The 18,790-nt window shown below is 41.4% G+C and overlaps 1 protein-coding gene across 1 annotated transcript in view; it reads right to left on the bottom strand.

The window, feature by feature from the left end:
* Nucleotides 1-2,901, bottom strand: part of LOC147702989 (exocyst complex component 1-like) — a 106,821-nt gene extending 103,920 nt beyond the window's left edge. Inside the window, exon 1 of the mRNA XM_086928857.1 lies at nt 2,778-2,901. Within this exon, the coding sequence (XP_086784983.1) occupies nt 2,778-2,901 (124 nt within the window). The remainder of the gene's footprint in view (nt 1-2,777) is intronic.
* Between the last annotated feature and the right edge of the window lie 15,889 nt (nt 2,902-18,790).

The raw sequence follows: 18,790 nt of genomic DNA, 5'->3' as shown, positions 1-18,790 counted from the left end.
TCGCTTAGCGCAGGAAGCTAATAATTAAAGTACGAGGGATTGCAAGCCCATAAGTCATCAGATAGTACTGTAATGAGCAACATATCAAAATCGTCTATTTTAAATGTAGTAATCTCCAATTTTATTATGTATAGCATGTGTTTTAAATTCTTTTTTAACGATTTTATAATTTTTAAAATTGTGTACAGTTTTGTTTGTTTATTGATGTGACGCAGCTCTACTTTCGATCTCATTGTTTAAAGACTACGGTCTAAATAAACAGAGTTTCTCTCTCTACTCCAGATTAGGCAGAATTAAGTTAGAAAAGTAACCCAGCATTTAAAGCTATTTTCTTAGCCCAAAACGCTTGCATACAAAATTGACCCAGCAGGCGCTCATGCTCCCCGTTTTTTGTTCCTGTGCTTCTGTTTTTTTTAAAACGGGCATAATAGCCTAATTTTCAGCAATTTTGCATAAAAAAAGTAAAGCAAAATTCCGAAAACTAATCTGATTACTCCATCGTAATTAAAATGGAGCCAGAGTCTAATAGAAAGTTTGGTGAACTTGGGGGCATATTATCAACGACGAGCGATAAATATCGCTAAACGCGTCTAGCGTGTTTCTCATTATCGCGGTATATCGCTGGATCACATCGCCATATTAGCCGAGTATTTTCAAAGATTTGCCCACAGGCGATGTGAAATCCGGAGATATACGGCCATTTCCATCAATAACGCATGAAAACCAGAGATGTGAGGACTGCGCTCAAGAAAATGTTGTAAATAGGGAGAAGTGGATGTAATCTTATAATCCACCTCCCATTATGCACATATCTAAGTCGAGAAATTTCAGACGTAAATTATAGGCGATAGCAGTGGTTAGCAGGAGTTTTTATATCGCTCAAGTCCAGGGCAGCCTTGTAAATACAGCGCTGTTGTGGTGGCGCCCTCTTCCAAGTTGTATATTCATGGGAACGCCTATTTTGCCTCTGAGTACGCCCACTTTGCATCGCATTGTAGATGCGATTCAAGGCGTTAGGAATCCGGCTGCTAACATGCGCTAATGCATGTTAGCGCCGCCTAATAAATAGGGGGATTTAATTTTCGCCGCTTTTCTGGCTTTTAAAGCCAAAAAAGCGGCAAAATGGCCCTTGATAATATGCCCCTTGGTTTGCCCAGACTCCTACAAGAGAACTGAAATATTTGAATCCTTCCCCACCCCTTCCTATAGAAGCCACTCAAAATCAGATGACTTGTAGAAGAGCTCAACATGAGTTGGGCAGGAGAAAGCTAACACCTCTTAACATAAAGCCTGTAGTGAGACTGAAGCAGATTGTATGGCACCGATGGCACATAGATCCCTTGAGCACATGTTGGGGCAATACACCAATTAGCTTCCATTCATACATTTTTATAGATTTGATTAATCGCATTCAATTGCACTAAACAAACACCCAATGACAGCCATACGAACACCTTTTCTAGTTAATGGAATGGTATTAGGCAAGCAAGTACCGAAGTTTACGCACGTATTTGCCACATTTCATGTAATTATCATCCGAAAACAACATACAACTGATATAATGTCCTTGATGTGTCAGATTACCTGACATACAAATACGTCACAGGCCTCTGAAAGGGCGCTCTAATAAGAGCATTTCTTAAATTACTGAAGCCTTTTATAGCCAGGATCATCTGTGTATTTTGATGGTCTATCAGTGAACACCCACAACGGTATTTTCAACTTGAAAAACAAGCTCCTCAGTTTTACTTCCTGTAACGTAAAATGCCGTTATTTCGTTTCCATGGCGCGAGCCCCTGGCGTCAGAGCGTCAGAGCGCGTAATGACACGCGCGCATGACGAATTAGAACACTGTCCGCCTTTGTCGGATATTACAGTGTGAATCATCCTGTCGTTTTGATTTGTGTGAATAATTTTTAAAAAAAAAACTGCCCCACAAAACAGACTCTGCATGAACATGAAGAGGTTTTACAAACCACATATTAGCCTCGAGTCGATGAAATACGCGTCCGGAAAGTCGATAACTTCTGCTATCTGATTGCGCTATCGATTTCAGAGACCTATGTGCGCCTAACACACACATCAACTTGTGAAAACAATTAGTCCCCCCAACCCCCTCCCCGGTAAGGGGACAGACTGCCACTCCATTGCAGTTTTAATCAATTTTTTAGCAGCACAGGTTCCAAGAGACATTTTACAAGCCATGTGTTACCAGTGAGTACATTAGACTCCTAGTTCAGTGATTTTAATAGGATAATTTTGCCTTCACACTAGGAAATCTGTCATAGAAGAGTAATTAATTCATAAGTGCACAAGCCACAACACTCCGTTTCTCTCACTTTAACGGGTATTTTTGTATAATATAGACTGTCACAATAATAGCGCACAGCCTCTCTCCGAAGGCACAGCAAAAGTGAAAGCTCAATCAAATTTAAATCTCATGTTCTAAAATGCAGTTTGGATTTAATATTCTAAAACGCCAACATTTAAATGCACAGTTTATTTTGTCGCTAGTGGTTATCTAAATTAATAAAGCTGTTATATAATATGAGGCTGTCATTGTTTCTTTTTATTTTACATGTTCTACATTCTAACATAAATGCTGGCACAAAACGCATAAAAATCCCCACATTGCTCTGAACTTTGACATCAGCCACCTAATAATGTCAGTCATTTAGTCTCTCATAACAAGGCGTCAGGAAAGATGGACAAAAACAGAGTGCACGAAATATTTTCCTTTTTTGTAAATTTTCAGTTAAGCAAGGCAGCTCACTCACCTGACACACAGACGCAGAAGTCTTCGTTTTCTTTGCAAGGTATTAATTGCAGGACGTGCAGCAGCTTCTCCTGTTTAGGTCTGAACACATCGCACTCCAGGGCAGATTTCAGACAGGCGGCCATAGCTACACTGAACACTTTGGAGAAGTGAACAACGCGAGCTGCTTTGCAGCCCAGTCCTGCTTTCACCAGTTTCCATCAGCTCGTGGTCTCTGCTGCCTTCGCCGCCAGGTGATATGTGACTTCATTGAGATTGCTTTTCCTCTAGACCTGGAAAATCAATCCTTCCGATAGCCTGAGACATCACTCAGACTTGTATTGAATCACTCTATAAACGTTTGGTGGAGGGTTCTAGATTGCAGATGGCTCTCATGATGTCCTGTCGCTCAATAAGGACCTTCCTTTCCCGATAAGTTTCGGACTTGAAGAAGGACTCAAAGGACTACCGTCCGTTCCAGTAGCCACGAGGCGCAATGAGTCTTTTATAGGTGGTCTTGACCTAGTAAACATTAGCAAAATCTCCATCTAGATTGAACTAATTAGTAGATGTATGGTGTAAGCAGAGAGGCTAATGAGGGTGCAATATCCGGGAGCTACATTTCATATATGTTGACAAGGATGGATTAAGGAGGAAGGAGAGGATGCAGGTACAGATTATGAGGGAGCAAGATGGGCACAGGAGGCCCTCACGCCTTAATAGCATCTGTTACCATGCATGCCAAAACTACACATGGCTTAACAACGCAGTCAATTCCACAACAGGGCTGTTTCCATTACAGCGCAAGTCATTACAACGACTTGCTTTAGGGAAGCGCTGGAGTTTGAAATAGTTTAAATTACTATTCCAACTCCAGTCAGTGTATCAGTAGGGAAGGTGTTGGGCTTAAAATCGAACACTAGTCCAACAGTGCATTCCCTTAAGCAAGTCGATGTTATGACTTGATTGGTAATGGAACTTTTGGTAATGTTGCAGTCCCAGTACTGACTACGTTGTGAAGGCACTACAATGTAATGTAGTAGATGTTTCCCCTCAAGCCCTAGTGAGGGTGGTGCAATTCCCCACTGCCAGCTAAATGCATGAACAGTTTCTGGTCGGTTACATTGTGGGCAGTTAAATTGGTGTGGCTAATGGGGTGTCTTTATCTGAGGCTACCAGGGTATCTGCAGAGAGTGCAAGACATTTATGAAGATGAAAAAAGTGAAATAGGAGGTGATTACAGATGAGGAATGGTTGCTGTACTGAACGGTATCAACTAGTTCCTCCCCAACTCGATGCAGGTGTGATAGCACCTTTGAGTCACCAAAGTGTGGCTCAGAGAGGGCCCTGTGCACAGTATGGTTCACACACATATGTACAGCCCGATCCCATGCAAGAGTAAGGAGGTGCGGGACTACTGTACAACCTTATCAGAGCAGTGGTCTGTGGAACATGTTGGGGCCAGCGGGAAGGATGGGGCCTGCCAGTGCAGTGATCGCCAACTGGGGAGAGAATATGGAGGACAAAGGAGTTGCAAACATGTATTGTCAGCCACCAACTCCAGGAAACTAACAGGCTTTCTTTATTTGTAGTTTTTGAATTGTAGGAAATTGGGTTATTGGTTGTGGAAAGTCGAAGCTCCACTCAGGCAACCAACACAATCCTTGTTGGGGTGAATCACAAAAGTAACTAAATTAACCTGAGCTCCACCCTCTGGTAGCATGACACAAAAGCAGTCAGGCGTAACCTAGAGGCACTGTCTAAAGTATACATGGAGTCAACAAACAGTAATAAAGTGCAAACATAACACAATAAAAATCCCAAACCTATTTTTGGCAAGGTAGAGTACATTTTATTACACTAAATGATACCAGAATGACAAAAATCCAATCAGTTGAGACAGAATTATCCAATTTTATTTGTGAAAATGACACTTAGAAAAGTGCAAAGTACCACTCGCGGTCATCTGGTCGCGCTACACTGGAGAACCCTGATGAAGCGCTGGTCAGATACAAGGACCAGGTTAGTCACACTGAAAAGTTACTTTCTGAGTCTGCCACAAAGAGTTCTGGTGGCTTTGGAGGAGGCCTCAAGGAGGAGGTTGAGCATCATGCATGGTTGTCACTGGAGCACGAAGAGCAGGCCGGGTGTCATGGATAGTCGTGGTTATAGTGTGAAGAGTCCGTTAAGCATTGTGGGTGGTCTTTACTGTAGCTTCATATTGGCGGTTGTCATGGGCTGTTGTTGGTGTTGTCAGAAGTGTTGCTCTCTGGTTGCCGGTCAATGCTGGTGGCCGCTGTAAGCGTTAAGAGAAGGTCTCATCAGACTTTTGCATTGCTGGTTCTTCCTGGTTTCCGGCTCGTGGTACCAACGGGCCCATTCGCATTTGTGAGAGCCCAAAGTTCAGGATTTTCACCTTTTCTTTAGAAGGAGTACACCCTGATGCCAGTCAAGGCTCCAGGACCTGGAGGCACCTCTTGGGGAACAGGGGCTCACTGCAGCAGAGGCCATCAGGGCGCTGGCAGGTCCAGTTGCAGGTCCAGTTACAACAGGTCAGCTGGGCAGTTGCAGGGAGGTCTTTGAAGGTTGTTGTGTCCAGTGGTGTAACAAAGGTCCCCGCAGTGCGGGGGAGGTCTCTGAGCTCCAGGTTACCGCTCGGAACAGTACTTTGGCCTGAGAGCTCCTGAGTGAGTCCGGAGGGGGGCCCCTCTATGTACTTTGCAGGGGGGCCCCTCAAGTTTCATTAAGTCTCTGGTTGTGTCCCTGTAGCTCACAAAGGAAGTCAGCAAACTGACCCTTAGAGTCACTCTGGTTAGCATAGAATGAAGGTAAGATGGTCCAGTCTTCCTTCTCAGACAGCAAAGCAGTTCATCAAGCAGCAGACCAGCCTTTCATCTGTAACTTCCACAGGTCCAGGAGTGTTCTGATAAGCAGCTCTTAAGTTCTAATATTGATACCTGGTTCCAGCTTCTGTGTGGTATGGGGGGCCACAGGACACTGGCAGAAAGCACAAATGGTTGTGACAAGAAAAATGGAAACTTTCTAAAAGTGAGATTTTCAGAATTGTGACTCAAAATCCAACTTCACCAGTTAAGATGATTTTAAATTGCAATTCATAAGAGTGGAAACAGTACATTTCTATCTGCTCCCAATCCAAATATAGCACTTATTAAGTGCAATTAACGAACCCAATGTTAGTCAATACAACCGTGAAAAAAAACTTTAGGAGTTTTTCACTGCCAGAACATGTGAAACTTAAACACACATATCCTACGTTTTAAATGCAATGCACCCTGTTCAAAGTAACTTCAGGGCGGTCTTAGGGGTAACTTATAGGTACTAAGAAGGAAAGTTTAAGGCATGGCAAAAGGTTGCCATGCCGAAATAGCAGTTTAAAACTGCACTTTAAGCTGCAGCGGCAGGCCTGGGACATGCTTTAAAAGGCTACTTTAGTAGATAGGACAATGGGTGCTGCAGACCTACTAGTAGAATTTAATTTACATGCCCTAGGTACATGTAGTACCATTAACTAGAGACTTACAAGTACATTTAAGGAGACAATTAGGTGTAGACCACTTTTACCATGTTTGAGGAAGAGAGCACAAGCACTTTAACACTGGATTAGCAGTGATAAAGTGCACAGACTACTAATGCCAAAAAAACGATTTAAGCAAAATAGGAGGATAGAAGGCAAAACATTGCCAAGGATGTCACGCCTAAGGAGGCTGTAGAAAGCTTTGATTGAATTCTGTATAATTAACACACTAACACCAAAAACATGTTAAAACTTCAGAGAATATGGTAAGCTTTTATGGTTTTTACTTGATTGTGCAGTAAAGGAAACAAGATTCCTAAACAATTTGAGAGTGAGGGACACAATTGTGAGCTGATAAATTTATAGATGTGGCTATCCTCTGTGGGGAAACCTTGAAACATTATACATGTAGCTCACTTGTGTTGAGTGTGAAAATATTCATGTCCAAGAATTTCCCTTGTGGTAATGAAGTGGGGAACAGTTGCTCATGTAACAACTGTGAAGAATAAGCCTTGCTCTGTGAAGTCAAGTGCTACCATCATCTCGAAATTTGGGCATAGTTTTACACCATGGTTACTTGAAGGCATTCCTTTCTGCTTGGGAAAGTGTAACATGGGCCGCTAAGCCCATGTAGTCACCCTGGCAGGAAAGTACAGCTGGTACAATAAGGTACCCAAAGAATTAGTCATGGCACCCAGTGGGATTGCGCTTATGTGGGTCACTGGACTGTCAGTAGACTCATCAGTGTACCACATAGCTCAAAATGAGACCAGCGAAGGTCTGGAGTTGTTTTGGTTGATTGGTCCCTTACCTATTTTTTATATGGATGTGGATTCATCTGCAAGAGCAGGAATCTGAGACTATTTGTGTTCCACAGGGATATTCTAGTTAAAATTACTGGCACATCAAGACTTATTGCTAACCCTGAAACAGAGGAGGAGAGAATAATTGACCAAAACATGAATGTTCTTGCTGCTCCATAGCTTTTGCACATCAGTTTTGTTTTCTTATACTGAACCAACAACGCCACCAAATATCTCGCCAGAGTGTTCTTGCACAGTACAATTTTGTCTTCCTAGCTCCCCTCTTCACCTGCGAGTTCAAATGCTGCTATTTGGATCTTTAGTGAGGTGAACGAAAAATAGCAAGTAATGTGCAATGATTCCCTTGAAGCAAAGAGCCATACATTCACACAGACGTTGTTCTGATCCACCATGCTAATCAACAACACCAATCCTAGTTCTTGTGGCAATATTCACTTATTGAACTGTAAACATAAATGGTCGACATTCGTTACCCAAGGGATCTCTTTAATCTCAAGATAATCCAAATGTTTCAATCTACTGCCTCTTTAAAACAACAACCTCTCTGATCTATACATATAAGACAGCACAGACAAAAAATGTGTGAAAAGCGAGATGGCACCTCACGGGCGCACCACCAATGGGACCCCTGGTTGGTACTCACCAGGATGGCCCTGTTCTCATCATTGGTGCCATCAAGCTATAACGAAAAACGTGTCTCAAACCCCAAAAATAAAAAAGACAGTGGATGGTGCAGTGGACACAACTTATATGTGACACAACTAACAACATGTAACATTTAACATATAAGTCACTGTGCAACTAGGACAATCAACTTTACTTTAGTTCCTTTCTTTGTTGCAGACAGTAAACACATATATACTAAAAAGGAGAGAGTGAATACTACCTATCGATTCACACTCTACTTACAGCCGACATGTTTCATTGCCTTGGTTTCTATCAGGCAATTTCTTCAGGGCAACTCACTTTAAATGCCACTGCAAGAGACACTGATTCTCGAGTGCCTGCACGCAGTTTTGCCTCTAATACCACTCAGCACTCGAAGGTTCGAGTGCTTAGAGGACGCCGACCGCTACTCTTTCACCGTAAATTTCTCTAACGGGGAGAAAGGACCATGCTCACCTAAGGGAGCTGGATTCCGGATTTTAATGGCTTCTTGACTGGTATGAGAGGCAAAACTGCGTGCAGGCACTCGAGAATCAGTGTCTCTTGCAGTGGCATTTAAAGTGAGTTGCCCTGAAGAAATTGCCTGATGGCGCTGACGTCACTTAAATAGTATGACACATTACACAGCTGCGCGAGCCATGTGGCCAATATCTTCAGAGCAAACAGTAAAAGACTAGACCTACAACATCTCCCTTTCTGAAGGAAGTATTAACTCACATCATACTCTTTGAACATACTGGGTAACTTTGCAATTCTGCCAGACCTGGTACATGTTTCCTGCCAACCTCTGTGTATCCGGACTTCATCGGAAGATCCTGCTGCTACAGAGGAAGGGACATTATTGACTACATTGTCACTGACATCAACCTGCTCATTATCTTCTTTGTCACCTAGTGGTTCATTGTTAAGATCACACATATCATTGCAACTGTAACAAATTCTATTTTCCCTTTCACGCTGACAGTCACCAATAGCACTAGACCTGTCTGTCTGGGTGGTAGATATACATTCTTCATCACCATTGAACATATTTAACCAAGAGTACTCATCATTGGAGCCTCTTTCATTAACCTGACCCCTGTGCCACACTTCAGCTTGATGTTTGTTAATTCTGATCACATCACTTCTATTGCACCATCCAGAATACCTAAGGCAAACAGCACTTTCTGAGACTTCCACCACTTCTTCAGGGGCAAAGTATCTAGACTCGCCTTTGACCTGATGACCTGGCTTGGTGGCTAACGCCTAATCTCCTTTAATGAACTCTTTGTTGATAGCCCTATGCACCTTATCATGATAGTGTTTACTTTTCAATTGACAATCAGTTATTCTTTTCTTAACAAGTAATTGATCATCATCTATAATGATGGAGGGAGGCAACTTGTTCCCTGACAACAGAAACTTGGGAGTAATGTTGTGGTCGCATCTTCTTCCCCTTAACAAAAAGAACGGGGAGAACCCTGTGATGGTGTTGTGAGTTATATTATAAGTAAACACCCTTTCTTTTATAAAGCCTTTTACTGGTAGATTTGACACCAGGGCAAGTTGAATACACTCCTTGAGGAACCTGTTGACTCGTTCAATTTGTCCATTTGACTTAGGAGAATACAATGGAGTTTTCTCCTGGGTAATCCCATGCAACTTGAAAAATTCCATAATCTTGATTGACGTAAGTTGTTTTCCATTGTCTGAAACAATAATACGTGGACTACCTTCTATGTCAAAACACGTGCGTAGAAAATCAATGACCTAACCACGGAGTGCGGCTTCATCTCTGGGCAACCTTTGATATATATATATATATATATATATATATATATATATATATATATATATATATATATATATATATATATATATATATATATATATATATATATATATATATATATATATATATATATATATATATATATATATATACACATATACATATATATCCAACATACAGATTAACCCAAAATGAAGCGGCCGCAAGAAGTTATTCTTGCTCACGTAGTTTTAATCAGAGCATGCAAGAAGGTTACCAAACAGCAAACCACATCGGTAAAGTCTTAACGCCAGACGCGTTCCAGGAAGTTTGTGGAGAATAGAAGGCACAATTCTCAGCGCACGGTTCGATTATAAACGCCTGCCTCAGTGGACGTGATTATGTGCACAGCTTTCTGGATGTTGCAGAGCGCCGTATTCTTCCCAAGTGGGTGTGGTGTTCACATTCTCAGATTAAATCCCAATAATGCACCAAGTGGGTAGATAAGACTGCTGACAGTAGGCTGCCACACTTTCCTGCTGTCATTTCAAGCGATCGGGCACCACCCTGTAAAGGCGGCTTGTCCCGGTCGTGAAGATAGGCCCACCGCTGGTCTGCAGGTCCTGAGCTGGCACCACATGGTGCTGGAACTGAAGGAAGGAAGGGGGTCTGGCGCCTGTTCCCCACTGACCAGTGTAGTTCATTACTTGAATAAGTAGATGCAAGTCAAGCACAGGCGGTGATGAGGAGAAGAGGAGGCACAGTAGAGGGGAACAGTGAGCAACGCCATATTGGAAGCAAATTTTAAGAGGACAACCCTCAGTTTGCTGCGCTTTGTGAAAAGGAGAGAGAGAGGGTAAAGGCAGAAAATGTAAAAAGGAGGGTGGACGAGAGAAGTGAGCAATAAGGGAGAGCCTAGCAGTATGTGCACTATCAAGTGCAAGAATTTGAATACAAGCCCTTTGCCCCGCAGTCAGACTGGTAATCAGCTGATTTTCACTCAAAAGCACCGTAACTGATTTTCACTCAAAAGCACCATAACAAGTCAGGTGGGGAGAAAACAATGGGTAGTTCACTTGTGTTGCGGAACGCACAACGAAGAATGGACTTGAAAGTACAGCATTTGCTAGCTCCAGAAAGAGCGCAGACCTTAGAGGCACAGGTTGCTCTGCCCGAGAAAAGGCTTACTGGTAATCAACAGACGATGTCAGATCCAACCCAAACACAGGGGGAGATACCTCTGAGACAAGAACTGAAGATGGAAATCGTCAATGGTAGAATCCTTTTCTACCCCTACTTGCTGCAAGCAGTTCCCGCTGTTCTCCAAATCTCATTTTGTAACAACAGCCACAGCTACAGCTCCCTCTAGTCAGCCCTCAGTTCCATCTTTATTGAAGGCTACTCCACCTACTGCACCTCCTGCACCTGTATCTTTACTCCCCCTTACCCTGCAATTAGAAGAGATAGAAGAGCCAGTAGCTCACTCTTTTTCGTTTAGCGCAGCCTCAAACAGTAATGGTACAGCTCTTCAAGGTTCGGAGAATGGGAAAGAAGCCAACCCAACAGTCCAAAGTATGTTTGAAATAATTCTCTCATAAATTATAGAGCTTCGGGCATCACAAGCACAGGAAATTGCCTCATTGCACGCTAGGCTTTCCAAATTGGAGACTCTATGGGTAAAATTCCAGAACGGCTAATTGAAGTCGAGGAACACTTATCTAGTCTTGAAGACAAAGCTATTACTTTTGATCATGAAATTTCCCAAATGAAACAAAATATAGAGGCTCTTGAATCCAAACTGCAGGACATGGGAAATTATAACAGAATATCTAATCTACGGCTGGTAGGCGTTCCTTAGGCAATTGAAGGGCTCAGGTGCGAGAATGGGTTGGGTCATTATTGAAGAAAGCAATTCCCGAACTAAAAGGTGATCTAACCATAACTAGAGTCCATCGAGTTGCTTGTCAGCGCCCAACAAATGCAAAATTCCATCGCACCATCTTGTGAATCGGGGGGGGGCTGGGGGCCCGGAGGTATTTCAAACCTCCGGTAGTTGAAAAGCACTAGGGGGTGCACATACATTGCACCCAGAGTTCTGTATGGCGGTTGGGAGGAGATGTGGGCTATTCTTCCACACACACAGGGTGGGTGACTCTTCAAGGGGGGGGGGGGTCACGGGTTGAGCAGGGGAAGCATAGAGGGAAAATGGGGATAGTTCTTCTAAATTTCAAGGCATCCACATGACACTGGGGAAAAACATATTACAAACAGGCTAGGGCTTCAGGTATTACTGCAACTTTATCATGCACTTTATATGCTATTTGCACCGCATGGTCACTTTATTTGGTCTATATGCATAGACACCTTAATCTAGTTAGACTAGCTAAATCTTCTGGTACCGCAATGTATCTCAGTCATCTCTTAACTGACTCTAAAGGTAAAGACACTTTTTCTAAGGGCTCTTATGCTCCCGACAAAGTTTTTTAGGGCAAATGGACAGCATTTCTTCGGGAATTTATAATATTGTTCAACTTAGTTAAGCACTTTGCTCGCACTGTCACTTTATATATCTCTTTTTTACAGACTTTGTTTTTAGCCAAGCTTTACATTATTAGGCGAAAGTCGCCTAAAGAAAATAAGCAGCAAGATTATTTTACTTTTTTTAAGCATCCCTAGCAACTGTTACTATAGTTCTATACGTGATTCCTATTTATCTTTATTGGGTTAAAATATGCAGATACAAGCTAGGCTGAATATTTTTTGTTACCATTGATGACGTCTTACCAACAGGCAGCTAAATAATCTATTAGCATTCTCTCCTTTAATGCTAATGGTTTGAATAACAAAATTAAAGCTCGGGCTGTGGAAAAATGGTTGAAAGGCAACTCCCCAAATATTATATTGATAGAGGAAACCCATTATGTTGCTAATAGGAAACTCCCATACAATATGTTCCAGCATTGGGCAGGCAGTAGCCATCTTTCATCAGCAGGTGCGGCTCAAAGAAAGGTAGTAATCTTTTTAAACACAATTTTTCCCTTCCAGACTATATATTCCCAGATAGATAAAGAGGGCAGGTGGCGATTAGTGAATGGTTCAATTAATATTACCAGGCTGACTATAGCCACAATATATGCCGCAGTAGAGGATAACCCTGCACCCCTTCTGGATTTGTATTATGCATTGCTGCTACTTCCCAGAATGATCATTTTAAGTGGAGATTTTAATTATTTCCAGAATCCTGCTTTAGATTCATCTTCAAGGGTCTGAAAACAAAATAAACCACGGTTAGGTGCGGCACTGAATGAATGTATGGAAAATCTAATCCTAATAGACAGCTGGCGGACAAGATTTCTAAAAAAAAATGAGTTTTCGTGTTTTTCAGCGAAATACAACTCGGCCGCCAGATTTGACTATTTTTTAATCTCAGGTTAATTGGACCTATACACAAAATTGTTTTTCAGGCCATGCTTTAGTAAAACTCGAACTATCTGGAATCGAGGGGGACAAAAATGCCCCAAAATGGTAATTTAACAGAATTCTGCTAGAAGATGAAGATTGATGCAAGGAAATCCAAAGGGAGATTGAAAGTTTTTTTTCAGATAAATAGGGATACAGCCTGGGTATAGAATGTCTGGGAGGCCTTTAAAGCCACAATTTATGGTGTTATGGCATCTAAGCAGATCGCAATTAGATGTCCTCAAACCTTAGAGAGAAACCACCTTGAACTTAAAGTTAAGCATGCAAATGAACAATATCTAAGGGATAAAAACATTAGGAATAAATCTGCTTTAGAGTCAGCCCGCCAAGAGCTGCAAGATTACTATTATACTAAAGTATATACAGCTAACTCCGCCCACCTTCAGAGATTTTATGAAGAGAGTGAGTTTACTGGTACATTTTTAGCTTGGCCAATAAAAGACAAACAGGCCCAGAATAGAGTCCATGCGCTATCCAATAACTTTACTAAAATATGCATCACAAACGAAAAGACAATTCAAAGTGCGTTTTTCAAACACTAAGAATCTATCTATTCTGTCAGGCAGGAGGTGGACAGTCTCAAATTAGATTTCTTTTTTAATGCATTGCAAATTCCAAAATGACTCCCAAATCAATGTATAAAATTAACAGCTACTGTTTCAATAAAAGAAATCAAAGCTGTGTTACAATCTATGGCTAATGTTAAAGCATGCAGGGAAGATGGCATTCCGATAGAATTTTTAAAAGAAATTTGTGTGAACATAAAAAACAAACTCGTTTTGCTTGCTAATCATATTTTACAGGGCAGGGGAATACAACCCTTATTTTCAACAGCTTTGGTAGTCAATCAATCAATCAATCAATTAATACTTTATTTCGTATTTAGAAGCAAATGCATAAAAAGTTCAGATACAAATTTACAAAAGTGACAATAATTTATCATAAAAAGCTTGTCTAAAAGGTTTTCATAAAAACCCTTAAACAGCATATATATCACCTCACGATTTCAGCTGTATTTTGATGCCTTTGAATTTGTTCATAGTGTGCTTATTATGCCAGGTTTAACATTTGATCACATGTTTGCTAATTACGAGTTTTTAGTGCTGCACACATAAACGAGGCCACCGCCAGGCAAACATATGGAGTATCTAATTGTAACATGACATACAGTGCAGTAATGTAATTACACAAACAGAATTTCTTCAAGACTGTAATAATAAATCTTTTTCTCTCTGTTTCGTAAAAATTGCAAAAATACAGTATGTGTATAATTGATTGTTTTGATCCGGAGTCACACAGACTTCGTCCCAGTTAGTTCTCGGAAAACACATTCGATGATAACCCAACATTAAAGTTACAAAACCCAACCGAAACCTTATTAAAATGAAACGATGGCGATTATTGGTCACAACAGGCAAGGTACGAAGATGGGCCATGCACCAGAGGGGATCTCTTTCTTGTGTACATTTCTCTAAGAAACATTTTATTAATTTCGCCTTTGAAAAGGTTTCGCACTGCACGGGATCATCATAAAGTACCCCGAACCCTAAAGATTCCAGAGTGCACCTTATATAATTTAGCCACGTAATTTTAGACCCATAAGCCAACTTCATGACGTCTTTTATAATACATTGATTTATTTGTACTACCTCCCGTTCCAAATTGACAGCCAAAGTAACAGAGGGGCCAGTTTGATTATATTAGAAATGTAGGGTAAACCTAGTTCTTTGTGAGTAATTACACTGATACATCGTTAGGGGCGGACAGTAACCTCTTGGTAACCCATCCTGTATTTTTTGGAGGTTGCCCACATTGGTCATACCCCAAATTACTGCCCCATATGTAGCCACAGGTACAGTTTTTGCCAGGTAGAGTTTGACCATCTCTGGTATTGGAATGTTACCCAGATTCGATGCAAACCTGAAGATTGCTGCTATGCTTTTGTTCATCTCTGTAGCCCTCGAAAACACCATCATTTCCCAGTCTAAATTATTGTCAAAAATAATGCCTAAGTATGAGAAATTAGCTACAATGCCAACTTTTCTCTCTTCAATGGCATAATTTTCTTTCTTTTTACTTTTTCCAATGCACATTATAAAAGACTTTGCTTTGTTGACATGTAGATCCAGATTTTTCATAAAAGTTACGTAATTAGTGATGCAGTTTTGTAGAGCTAGAGGAGTTTGTGCCAGCAGGACCGCGTGATCTGCCTACAGCAGGATGGCGAATCGCGTTGTTCTTGCTATCGGAGTGTCTGTTACTTTTTCGACCAGGTACTCATTTAGTTTGTTGGTGTACAATGAAAACAGGAATGGCTCGAGTACGCAGCCCTGCCTTACACAATTTGTTATATTAAAAGGTCTGATGCATTCACCGAACCCTCGCTCTGGCACCTGCATACAATTGTCTTATGAAGCAGATTGTTGCCGCCTCCACCCCCAAAAGCTCCATGACTTGCCACAACTTGTTATGGTTAACACAGTCGAATGCGGCAGAGAGATTCATAAATGCCATATACAGATTCTCTTGCTTGGCCTGTATGTACTTTGCTGCTAAGAGTGCCAAGTTTAGACATTGGTCCACAGTCCCTCTGCCTTTCCTGAATCCATATCGCACATCCGCCAAGATTCCTTTCTCATGTGCCCAATCTTCCACTCTGTTTAATAATATTTGGCCCATTACCTTTGCCGTGCTATCAATTAACGGGATTGGCCAGTAGTTTGCAGAATCAGAGCCATCTCCTTTTTTGGATATCAGTACAATAATGGGCTGTTTCCAGGACAGGAGGGGGCTCGTGATGCCAATGGCATTATATACCGGAGTGAGTAACGGAACCCAAAAGGTTCTGTTGTTCAGAAATATATCAACAGGTAAACCATCTGGGCCTGCTGCCTTTAATGATGACGCTTGCGACAATGCACACTCTACCATATCCATATTAGAAACTAGAGGGGAAGTGTATCTTATACTGTCTGGCCGTTCTGCATTAATACTTGTATTCAGCCTTTCAAAGATTTATTGAATGGTATCTATTCACGTATTTTCGTCTATACATACATCTGTTGATGCGCAACCTGCTTCTTTTCGAAATGGTGCATTGACCATTTCCCAAAAAGATTTAGTATTACTATCATTGGCTGCTGCCCTAATTTCTCTCATGCTTCAGATCTTAGTTGTTGTTTCATTTTTTAATCGAGCTTTTGTAAATCTCTCTCAAATTTTTAATTTGTAGTTTATCCCTTGGTTCAGTTTTTAAGGCATGGCGAAGGTTGGCTTTTGAGCAGGTATTATCAAACGAGCGATGTTGTGGCTGGTTACATGCACCAGATGAGTTAGTTGTTGTTAATGACCTCTAAGATCTTCATAAATGCTGTAACTACTTTTGATTTGTTTGTTAGATGGTTTAAACAAAAACTGACCTTGACTGTATCGATCGGGAGAAGAAGAGCCCTTCATCAATCTTACTCCATTTTAAGGAGTAACCATTTCGTCTGGCTAGAACAGGTTTAGGGATTATGGTGCTCTTTTTAGTTATACCTTGTGCTTTCCAAGGCAGCATTAGGGAGATATTAGCATGGTCACTAAATTCTGTCACCCTTTTATTTACCTCCGCTTGATTATTCTTACTGTGAGTGGATGTTATTATATAATCTATCATCGAGGTGATCTCCCTCCTGTAAAAAGTCGGGAATATTTGACCACTGTTGTGGGGTCTCCGTGTCCTAAACTCCAACTGCCATACCATTAAAAGGTTATTCAGAGCATTTCCAGGTGTTGTGCGTGAAATGATCATGTAAGCCCTGATTATGCAAGATTTAGTGGCAAATACTATAATCTCCATTCATGCATTTTGGTAAATTAAAGTCCCCCGTCCATATACAGTAAAGTGGTTTTGCTTGTGCAAGTATTATTTCCTCTAATGTTTCTTCGAGGTCCTTTACCACCTTTTGTGGGGTCAAATAATGTAAGCTATAGTTGCTATTTAGTGTAATAATGGGAAAAAATGTTGATTCATTAACAAAGCATGCCACTTTGAATGAGTTGCTGTTAGATATACATGTCAACAATCTCCCCTGATGGGATGTCCCGTGTGCTAAAACATCGATAACCATTAAAATAAATGGGGTCCTCTTTGCACGTCTCTTGAAGGCATAGGATTTAATGGGATGCAACTACTTTATACCACTCCTTTTTGTCTTTTTTGTGTTTGTACCCAGCTATATTCCAAGAAAGCAAGGTGCAATGAATGATACATTTTTAGATAACTCTTGCCAACTCTGTACTAGATGTCAAATCCTGGAGGCTAGAGTGTATTGCTATAGGGGGAGAATTATCTGCAGTGGCTGGTCGGATGATCACATCAACCCTTTCCCTAGCTGCAATTGGGTTTACCATTACCGGAGTTTGCAAAAGGGCATCAGGCCTTTTCCTTTCTTCCTCATCATAGCCAGTTTCGGCTGTCGCAATTAACCCATTTGCTGCTTTGAACATTCCGCGCCAGTGCGGAATGTTCTATTAAGCGGGCAGGGCCGCGTCAGCCAATGGACGTGTGCAGCACTACCGAGGTAGTGCTCACGACGGCCGTTGGCCGACAGAAGCAGCAAACAGGTTAAGGGTAGTAAATCGCAACTATTTAGGTCTGTTAAAGCTGCATATCTATTGACAGTAAATAAAGAGCGGTTACCCCCCCATAGTGGGCAAATCCTTTCATTGCTCCCCTATGATGAAGCTATAAACATGAGGGCTCTATGTGAGAGCAGTGGCTTATAAATGAAGCCCAGTGGGACGGCATAGATTTGTGAGCTTGATGTTCCTGCTGTGGGGAGGAGGGCTAATATTTCCCCTACTACATATGTGTTATTTAAATTCAGTACTACGCAATCTCCCTCAATTACTTTTTTAGAATTGCCTACTCAAGAAATTCTTCTTGCCATAATTAAATGATCATAAACAAAAGGTGGAAGTCTTGAAGTCTTTGTTAGCCAGTGTCTTTATATGTCCATTAATTGAGTAGTTTGTTTCTTGTTGATCTGATGTAAGGGTCGGTACATTTACCAATATTATCACATATGGACATGCAGCAGGTGGTAAACTTAGAATTCCTCGATTAGCATTGCCTCCCTTATTCAAATTCCTTGTTTAATGTCTTTAGTGGGAACTAATAAGATCAACTGGGACTATATCCGCACCCTCAAAGGGACCCTTAAACGGCTCTTATCCATTCCAAGTTATCAAATTTCCTCCTCTCTACCCCCTCTTCTCTCCCATCTGTGTGAGTCGTGCGCTGTCTTGGATTTCGGCCTGTTGGTTTCCTGATTTTTGCAATAGATTTAGAAGGACCTATACAATGTTCTCCTAAAGGGTACGTAGCATTAAGATGCAAATTCCTCAATGACTGCACAGGGCTTTTGTCTCTGTTTATAAGTGACCCATCATTCCCTGTTTTATCACTCATTAGAGTTTTTAACATTCCTTCTATTGCAGTTAGGCGTGATAGTATGGGCTATAGGAAGGATTTTAGTTTCTCCCCCATATTCTCCTCAAGAGATCGCTGCGTCATTACAGCTGGCACATTTGGCTGGGGTATATGCTCTGTGACAATTCGGCTTGGAGTTGATTTCCTTGTTTTTTTCTGCTTTTTAGTTGAGCTAAGTTTTTGAGGCTCTCTTTTCCTTTTTGATAGTATTTTACCCTTTGCTGTGGCTGTAGCTGGGGGTACAGGACCAGGGCATGGTGATGTCAAAGACGTTACTAGTAGTTCCAAATGGTCTGCACTGTTT

The sequence above is a fragment of the Lissotriton vulgaris genome, chromosome 7, assembly GCF_964263255.1.
Source record: "Lissotriton vulgaris chromosome 7, aLisVul1.2, whole genome shotgun sequence".
Classification (NCBI taxonomy): domain Eukaryota; kingdom Metazoa; phylum Chordata; class Amphibia; order Caudata; family Salamandridae; genus Lissotriton; species Lissotriton vulgaris.
The sequence above is the reverse complement of the archived record's forward strand: the minus strand, read 5'-3'. Positions and strand labels throughout refer to the sequence as shown.